This window comes from Camelina sativa, chromosome 20, assembly GCF_000633955.1.
Source record: "Camelina sativa cultivar DH55 chromosome 20, Cs, whole genome shotgun sequence".
Lineage (NCBI taxonomy): Eukaryota > Viridiplantae > Streptophyta > Magnoliopsida > Brassicales > Brassicaceae > Camelina > Camelina sativa.
The window spans coordinates 8,141,788-8,151,910 of NC_025704.1; the positions used below are offsets into that span (position 1 = coordinate 8,141,788).

A 10,123-nucleotide genomic window follows, 5' to 3' on the forward strand; every position below is an offset into this window, starting at 1 on the left:
AGAGCATCATTAATCGAGAACGACTCAACGTTTCTCAAAAAAACCAAAAAAAATATTTTTTTTATAAATTATTATTATTTATTTATTTCCTCATTGCTGTTTCACTTAACAAGTGACACATGTCACACTTGTTCTGAGAATCGATTCTCAAGTGACTTGGGAAAGAAACGATTCCTTTCTTTTTTTCCTTCTCTCTCTTCCTTTTATTATTTTCTAATAAGAGTATCTGAGAGAGTTACTCCCAGTAATCATGGTCTTAACATATATATACTTACCTATGTAAGTCTTCTTAGATGAAGGGTTTTATAGGGGCAGGTCTGCAGAGAATGGGAACAGGATCTCGAGATTGTCCAACGAAATTCATGGCCTTAGCCTGATACTCCAGGAGAGGCCCACTCGGATACTCTCGAGCCATAAACGAGATTGTCCAACTAGCTCCTCCAGCATTTCTAGTGGCTCTCACAATACTATCAAATTCCACAGTCTTTCCCTTCAAGTAAGCAAGAAAAAAAAGAAAATGATCCAATCTTATATTTATTTTCTGAAGAAGAGAAAAAAACAAAGCTTTATTCTAATCGGAGTACTAGCTGACCTTAACCTCGTTGAGTTTCTTAACGCACATGGAAGCAAGACCCGCCAAGTACTCCCTATTAGTCATGTTTCCATAAGCTGGTCCATCCAGATTCTGAATAGCGCCAATGTAATTGAATGGATCTGGTAAAAACCCCTACCAAAAAAAAGAAGACTTTTTTAAGGAAATTGAAGGCAGACAGAGATATAGCTACTAGTTTGTTTAGGAAGAAACGATGGCATTGAAATTACGTACCCTATCCTCCAGAGCCTGGATCCTTTCTTCGCGGTATTCCATGTAATCATTTTCGTTAGCAAAGCTGTCACGAATCTCTGCATCTGATTCGTATTCCCGACCATCAAAGCTGTCCACATCCCACTCCGGTTCCGTTTCTTCCACGTCTTCTAACCCTCTGTAATCCATCCCGTCTTCTACTTCGCCTTCGCTCTCGCTCTCGGTTTCGGTTTCGAATTCGCTTTCAAAGTATCCCTCGTCCAGCTTCTGCTTTTTCATCGGCAACAAGTTAAGCTTGTCGTCAACCGACGCTGAAGCTCGTTTCACCATCACATCGCAGCTTATCATGGTAGTTATATATCATCGTCGCCGCAGAAACGAACAAACCCTAGAAAATATCCTTGAATACGATTTGTGAGAGATTTGGGAATTCCACCAACTAGAGAGAGAGAGAGAGAGACGATGATACACGCACGTATACCAAAATTAATGAATGAATGATATACTCGTTGGCCGTGTCGGCCCACTCAGTAGCAATTTCTTTCGAAAGAAAATATGGGCCAGGCATTGTATGGATCAAACCCAATTAAAACCCCCCAAACAACCTTCACCACTATACGGTGCGTATCAACTATCAAGTATCATCAACAAACCAATTGCTTTAATTTGATATGGTTCTACCTTGAACAGTGTGATGGAAGTTAAGTTGACCGCACACTTAAAAAAAAAGAAGAAGAACAGTGGTGGTTTATATAATTATCTATTTGAAAAAATTAGAAAATTAAGATCAAAGGTAGGGTAAATTACAATTTTGGGTTTTATGGTTTAAGGATAAGGGTGGACAGCGATGGTGGTGGACGGTGGTCCGTTGGTTTTCCGACAGTGGTCGGATGGTACTCTGGCAGCTTTTCGGCGATGGTACGACTGTTACTGGTGGTACGACGGTTACCGGCCATGGCCCGGCGGTTCCCAGCGGTGGTCCGACAGAACTCTGGCAGTACTCCAACGATTTTCTGGCGGTGGTCCGGCGGCTGGAAATGGTGTGATGGTGGTAGGAGGTGGTTGTTAGGAAGTAGAGGAGGGTGTGGTTGGTGGTTGTAGGGATGAGTATGATGGTAGTTGAGATGGGTATAATAGGTTTATATGGTATATATTGTATATTGTATAGAGAATTTATTAAGTTTATGATTAGGGCAGTCAGTTATTAAATTTTGGTTTTTGTTTAGTTACTCTTGCCAATGTTCCTTTTTGATATTTGAACTATTATTCATCTTATAAATTTGATGGGTTATACATATCACAGTCTGATGATATGAAGTTATGAATAGAGGGTTTGCCGTTTCCAACATAAACTGTTCATCTTATATAAAAACCGGATCACCAAATATAAATTACACTACACCTGCTTAATTGTATAAATACTTAGATTTTAGCATACACGGTGATCATTCCAGATTTATATACTGGATTCGATTTATTATTTTTTCAAAATTGTAATTTCTTAAAGAAAGAAATCACTGCACTCTATAATTTGTTCTGTTACATGCTTGTTCTTGAATCTTGAGTATCCATGTTTTCTTTTTACAGTACTATATATGTAAAAAAATTTCTATGTGGTGATGAGCATATTAGAAACAAATTAATTACATATTTGGGATGTACACATGTGTGGAGCATGACCAATAAGAGTTTGTAAGTCTTGATTTGTTCATAGTTAACCGCTCTCTCTCCCCGCGAACAGGTTGTGCTGATTTGCCTGTCCAACGAGTGAATATGACACCACACAACGTTCTGATTGCTTTTTTTCCCAATGATATATTAAATTAACACACATTTTTTTCCTTCAAAGATTGATTTTTTTGTGTGTGTGGCAAACCCTCAGAGATTGATTAACATATCTTTGTTTTTTGAAATTCAAATCATGACATATGCAAAAAAAGAAAAAAAATCTACATATTTATTAATCATAGATAATATATGATAATTCAACATAATTTGTAAATGAAAACAAAGTAAAATGATAGAAGAATCATAATTTAAAATCTTAACAAAAAACTTTTAAATATAACAATTTAAACAATCATATGGTATAATATCAAATCGTAGGCGTTGTTATTGGATGAATGATTTTTAAATCTATATTGAATTGCAATTATGAAAATCAAAACATATATGTATTTTGAAATAACATATTTTATCCTTGGATTTGAATCATTCTATTTTTACTTTCAAATCCATTGAAAACATAATATGAATTTTGAAATCCAAACACAAATCATTAAATGAACAACATGAGATTGTAAAAAGTATTTATAAATTATAGAACCAATAACACATAATTTGATAATTATTTTAAAATCAATGATTATATAACACATGATTTTTGTTTGGACTTCTAAATCTATTAAAATCATAGAACCAGTAACTCCCTTGTAGTTTTTAATGTTTGATTAGTTAAAATTTTTAGAAAATAATTATTGATTTTCGTCCACAATTAATTAGAGAGAAAATGAAATATTTTTTATGAAAACTAATAATTATTTAAAATATTTTATTAGTTTTAAGACTTAATTAACATTTGCATTCCCTTAATGAGAGATTTTAAAATAATCTTAAAACTAATGACATTTGATATGAGTACTTCTTGTTTAATAGTATAAATATTTATGCTAGATAATTGAATCATTAATGCAAACTAATTTTATTGATAATGTGGGAATTAATGAGTAATTTTAGGGAATTCTATTGTTATGCAAATCAGCAAGAGACTCCAAAATTCATAGGCATGTCCTTCTCATTGTTGCCTCTAGGAGGATGAAAGATAGAACGTTGTTCTTTGTTTTGCAAAACTCTTGGTAACTTGCATGGGGTGCTAAATGCTACGAAAGGTTAATTATTGAAACTTCGCATGGTTTGTGTAAAAATGTTTCAGTGAATCCACACTTTGAAGATACCACAGCGTGAGCCACCAAGAGTTATATTAGACATGTTCTAATCATTTTTGCTAATGGATTCACACTTACTGACAAAAAAAATTATTGATGCAAAACATGTCCAATATATATAGTCTATCTTCATGGTTTGGTTGAGTAATTTGACTTTGTAAGGAATATTTTTTGGTGTGAAGGCCATAGTATTAGGTTATGTTACTTACTCATATCTTGTTTTCATGGATTTAACTTAATTAATTAACTTTATCTTGTTTTCCGGGTTAATAGAGATATATATTATCTTGTTTTAATGGAGAGTTTATTGTAAATCATAATTATTTGTTCTTTAAAGGGTTTTTTTGCAACGAATTTTAGTGAGGAAGAGTAAAACGTAGCAACGTAGTGGTACTTTTGCAATGATTTAGTGACTTTGTAACGAATCATCGCAAATATGTCGCTATTTTGTGACAACTTTGATCGTCACTAACTTGTGGTCAGTTAGGGAGGGTCGACTTAGAAACACTTTTAAGATGTCTAGGTCATGGCTATTATTTTTGTTAGATCATGGCTATTATTTTTAAAATAAGGAAGAAAACTAACATTAGTGTTTATAACCCATCGTAGCAACATTGTCACAGATATTCCAATTAATTCGTTACAAAGTTGCCGCAGCATAATATTAATCCGATTAGTTTTTAAATTGTAGGAATAACTTAGCAGCGTTTTTGTGACGATGTTGTAAAATGGTCACAACAGCACAACATTATTTTCTTTACTAATAAACCTCATTTGAATAGTGTTCTAACGTTTGCAAACGATGCTAAGGTGTTGCTATTGAGAAGTTAATTTATAACTCCAACTTATCACATTAATGGATTAGAGAATGAATAAATAGCTTTGGTATTGACTTACTTTATGTAGGATGATGATATTTATGAATTTATCTAAGATAATATTTTTTGGTTCACATATATATATAACATGTTGACACGTACAGTTAATTAGGATATCAATTATATTAAACAAGAAGTGAAAACGTCCCACATTCAATCTCAACAAAATTTTACCATTTTACCATTAATGAAATTTCCCTTGATGTTGAAATATTTTGCCCCTGGATGTAAATTTACCTATTTTCGCATTAAAAATAAATCAAAAATCAGTTTAGAAATAATCTAATTGCATAAAAAGTTATTTGCAAAACTAGAATTTGCTAAATTAATCCCTAAATTTTCCGGAAAAACTCTCTTAGACGTTTAATTGGAGAATCTATGACCATAATCTATCATGCACTAAACGAATTTGTTATAATTAATGGGCTTAGATTTTTTGTAGATCAACGTTAATCTAAAAATTAATGGGTTTCTGCAGAAAAAAAATCCGACCACAATAAACCTCCTTACTAGAAACCTTAAAAAGATAGGTCTTTTACAACTATAGATACAATGATATTCTCTTCAAATTCACTTTTAGGGTTTAATTTTTTCTCGGCTTTGTATCGTTCGAGTTTCTTCAATTAGTTTGATGGGTTGTTAAAAAGGTTTGATCTTTGGTTGATCTACAGATTGGCGTTGGAGGAGGTGAAGGTTTTGCAGAAGCAAAGAGAGAAATTTAGGGATCCCAGCTTTATCTTCAACGGCAGCGAAAGATAAAGAGAAAGAGGAGCTTATGTTGCAAGATACTTTTTCTCAAGAGACTGTTTTTTTTTTTATTGAAGATCCCAACATGTAAGCAAATCTCTCTCCGTTTAAAAATTTAACCTAATTTTCTAGAGTGAGCTGCCTTTACAAGTGTTTTTAGGGTCGTTTTGATTCGTTAGGGTAAAGTACATTGAACAAGAATTGGCTAAGAAGAGGGGGAAAAATATTGATGATGCAGAGGAGGTTGAGAATAAGTTGAAGCGAGTGGAAGATGAGTTATATAAGATACCTGATCATCTTAAAGTAAGTTGCTTTGCCTAATGTAACACATTGGTTGTTTATTGTTTTATGTGGTACAAGGGATTACGAATGTTGTTACTAAATACCTTCCTTCTCAGGTTAAGAAGCGTAGTTTCGAAGAGAGCTCGACACAGTGGACTACCGAAATAGCAGAAGTCCAACTCCCAATCGAGTATGAATATTGTTAAATACACTTTCTTTGATTTGATAATAGTTTGTTATAATGACTAATGGTTAAATCTGCTATTCTATCGAGTATGAATAGCAGAAGTCCAACTCCCAAGTGTTTTAATGACTAATGGTTTGTTATCTGGGTGGATGGTATAGATCTGCCAAGAAGCTTTTGCAAGAGAAGAGGCTTATATATGGGTCGGCCAAAATCAGAGTTTAGTATTTTATTTTCCTATTTGTGTAGTGGTTTTTTGGAGAGGTATATTATTATGAATTTTTCTCTCTTTGAAGATAAAGCTGGGATCCTTATTGTACAGGGCTAGCATTTAGGATATTGGTCACTAATTACCTTGGTTTAGACGGCTTAAACCATCCTCTATGCGAGGAAATTCGAGAAGCTGATTGATTCTACTGAAGTTACTCTTGCTGAGTTAGCTGAAGAGCTGATGCAAGACGATAACACTGACATTGTTCTTTGTGGAGTAGTTAGTTTTGTTGAGAAGAGGAAGGTCGAGCGAAGCAAAACCAAGGAGCTGGAGGATATGTGTAAAGTAATTGATGATGACTACATAGTTGATGATGACGAAATATACAATGGTTATAGGAATGGTTCAAATAAGAAGAAAGGGAAAGGAAGAGGCAGAGGGAAAGGGAAAGGAAAAGGAAATTAAGACTGAGACTTAATCCTTCCTCTTTATGTGTCATTGTGGTTTTTGCTTAATATTGCTTTTACAACTCTGTCCTGAAGTGGTAACTGCGTTTTGTATCTATGTCTGTCCAATTTGTATATGATTTTCTGATAGGGACCTTAAGGAAATTGGTTTGCTATATTGGACTGTACAAGGATCAACTTCAAATTGCAAAAGTTACTTCTTAATTATGCGGAGAAGCTTTCAGATTCTTCTTTGGGAATAATACAGATGAAGCGAGAGAGAACTGATGTAGATTCCATCAGTGATCTTGACATGAGATGGAGACTGATCAGCAGAAGAGTTACTTCTTCTGAAAGCCGCATGTTACCGTCTCAGGCACTAGCCATTTTTCCATGTAAGTGCCTCTGCAGTTCGAAATTGAGAATTAGAACTTTATGTGATATCAGCTATTTTGTTTGGATTAGATAATTAGTACTGTTAGACAAAGGACAACGACCTAAAAATATTACAGCAGTAAGCTCTAGATACATCCCTTCACTTTTATACATCTCTTCATAGTCTATAGCCTAAGTAACCCGGTTAACAAAGACAGCACCAAACTTTTTCAGATTCTTCGATCGTTTGGAATGATGAGATGGGGAAGGAAGAAACATGTTTCTTCTTCATCTTCTTCCGGGTTGTCTCGTGCTCTTCCTGTTTCTTGGTTTTCAAAGTTGAGCGGTTCTTCTGACTTGAAACCTGCAAAAGAGAAGAAGCAAGATGATAAAGCTAGCCAGACCATGTCTACAAAATCTTCCTTGAGTTCTACTAAACGTCGAAATGATATTATTGAGAGCAGAAAAAGCTTTCAGAGAGTACAAATAGAAAAGGAGAACACTGCAACAAGATCAGCGGATAGGGAGTCAAATGAAAAGTTTGAAGAGATAATGAGCAGTGTTAGGAAGAAAGTAAGAGACTTCAAAAGAGAGACGTGTGGCTTTCTGGAAGTAGAGGCAATGGATAGAGACAAAGGAACTGTGATCATGACGCCAAGAATTCAGGTGAACAGAGATAAGCAGAGATGTGAGAGACGTGACCAAAGGCTTCTCGAACAAAAGCCAAAGAGATCAGAACAAGATGTAGAGGTCAAAGCGAAAAAACCAGCGAGAAAATAGGTACAAGGAGTTATAGTAAAGAGGATTCTATGAATCTTGGTCATACTGTAACAAAATCGGCTCCTCAGTGGCAAAAGCTCAATGAAGTATAACTAAGAGAAGTGAAGCTGAAGGCTGACCAACAGAGAAAATCTCTGTACCTAAAAAGGGAGCTAAACATACTAGGAACAAAAGAAAACAACAAAGTTAGAGTATTTTCACCAAGAGCATCTGAAAAATGGAGAGTTAAACTGAGAGCACGGGAGCAAGAGTTTCTGATAGAAACAGCAGATGGAGGAATGGAGAACGAAAAGCTTTGCAGTAGTGAAATGCTCGAGCGATCCTTAGAAAGATTTTAGAGATTCAATGATTGAAATGATCATGGAGAATGGTATTATCAACCCTTGAAGAACTCAAAGAGCTTCTGGTTTGTTATCTCAGACTCAATACCCATGAATATCATGATATGATCATCCATGTGTTTCAGCAAGTGCATAGTGATATGAATTTTCATTAATTTTGGTGTATAATATATAGTAATATAAAGATCTGTGCATGATTGATTCATCATTATGATCTGTGAATAGTTTAAGCTGTCTAGGACGTACCTCCCCTAACTTCATGCTTCTTGGTTATAATTCTATATGATTGAAAGAACAAGACCAATACAAAAGTTGAACCAAAAGTAAGACATAATAACCATATGCGGTTTACAGAGTATGAAAATTCATATAAAGATGTAAGCAAGTTTTATTATATATCTTTATTTTGTAAAAATCATAATCGCAAAGATAAAACTTATGATTTATATAAATTTACTAACTTGAAATGATAGAGATGGAAATAACTATTGTTTGAAAAAGCAAATGAACATATCTCATGAATATATATAAATGTTATATATATTTACTTAAATGGATTGTTATCTTTATAATTATAGATATAAAAAATTTAAAGTGATAAATATGGGAATCATCACCTTTTAATTATTTATTAAAATAAAAAACGATTACTATTAAAAATTTACATATTTGAAACGGTTATGATAAGACATGAGAGTGCCAGTGATTGTATTGAAGTTGTCTTCACGCTATTGAATGGCAGGTAAACACATTTATTTTACCTTTAAAGATATTTACATTTTAAAGTTTTTTTATGTTAGAATTTATATTAAGTTGCTAAATCTGTAGGAATGAATCTGTAAAATGCCATGCCATAAAAATGTCTTCTTTGGAATCAAACGGTGCCATCTTACATATCAATCCAAACCTGTGTTTTGTGTATTGCGCTTTTGGAAGGTTAAAGAATTTGAAGGTACATACCATACATCTAACATAATCAACGAATGGTAATCTCAAAATTAACTTTAAATTGTAAATGTCTCTAAGTGCAGCATGTATTGTAAACACCTTAGCCTCCTCCAGGATCTTTATAAAACCAGAGTTTCAAGGACTTGCATCACAAGGCTTTGTAAGTTGTTATGAATACTAAAATCAAGTTGTGTATGATGTTAGAGTAAAATTTTTAAATACACTTTCTATAATTACAGTTCTAAATTTGCTGGACGTTTTCACATAAACTATGTGATGGAGCATGAAAGTGAGAGTTCAGGGACTCAAATAGAAGGAGTGGAGGCTTAAAGATCTTTAATGTGTATTTGAACGTTTACTTATAATTCTTAATGTTTGTAGTAACCGCTACTTAAAATCCAAATATGGGTTGTCTTTATTTTAATTTTATAACCGAGATAACAAATTATAATCTTAATCTTTTGGGAAGTTGCTTAGACTTATAAAAATATTGAAGGAGCAATTAAATATTAAATTTTACAATTTGTTAATGGGGTTTCACACTTTTACTACAGTTTGTTTCTTTTAAAGACTAATAATTTATATTGAGTATAATTCTTTCATAAAGTTTTAAAAAAATATTTATATAATAGCTACTATATGAATAAATTAAATAAAAATTATTAAATATAATCAAGAAATACATATTTAAAATGACATGCGATATAACTATTTTATTACTAACATAATGGAATTAAAAAGGTTCTTTGCCCGCACACTTTAACGTATTAAATACAAAATTTACTCATATTTTATGATAACACTTTTATTAATATATGGAAAGTGAAAAAGGTTCACTAATTTATATATGCAAATTGAAGTATATGGTCTCCAATACAAATTTTTGATAATCCAATAAAATATTATTAACTTTTTTTGTGTTCGGTAAAGATAAAACACTATATCTTAAAATGACAACTATTTAATATTAAAAATTTAGATTATCATAAAATTTAAAATATCTTTTACAAAAAACACTATATCCTAAAGTGTTAAAACTGTTTTTCTTTTTAAACTGATTAGCAACACTTTGTAAACCTAAATTCTGTCTTTTTCCCAAATTAGATGTTTGTGGATGTATAATGGATGTGGAAGATTGTAACGCCCGCGAACCAATTTGTGTATTTTTGGTGTGGGTGTCG

The 10,123-nt window shown here is 32.9% G+C and overlaps 1 protein-coding gene and 2 pseudogenes across 1 annotated transcript in view; 2 read left to right on the forward strand and 1 right to left on the reverse strand.

The window, feature by feature from the left end:
* LOC104770002 overlaps nucleotides 1-1,295 on the reverse strand; it is a 59,051-nt gene extending 57,756 nt beyond the window's left edge. Inside the window, exons 1-3 of the mRNA XM_019242318.1 lie at nucleotides 827-1,295; nucleotides 593-727; nucleotides 276-490 (exon numbers count right to left, since the gene is read on the reverse strand). Coding sequence (XP_019097863.1) covers nucleotides 290-490; nucleotides 593-727; nucleotides 827-1,153 — 663 coding nt within the window. The 5' untranslated portion in view covers nucleotides 1,154-1,295 and the 3' untranslated portion in view covers nucleotides 276-289. The remainder of the gene's footprint in view (nucleotides 1-275; nucleotides 491-592; nucleotides 728-826) is intronic.
* On the forward strand, nucleotides 1,696-6,730 carry LOC104769998 (annotated as a pseudogene).
* Nucleotides 6,996-8,241, forward strand: LOC104769997 (annotated as a pseudogene).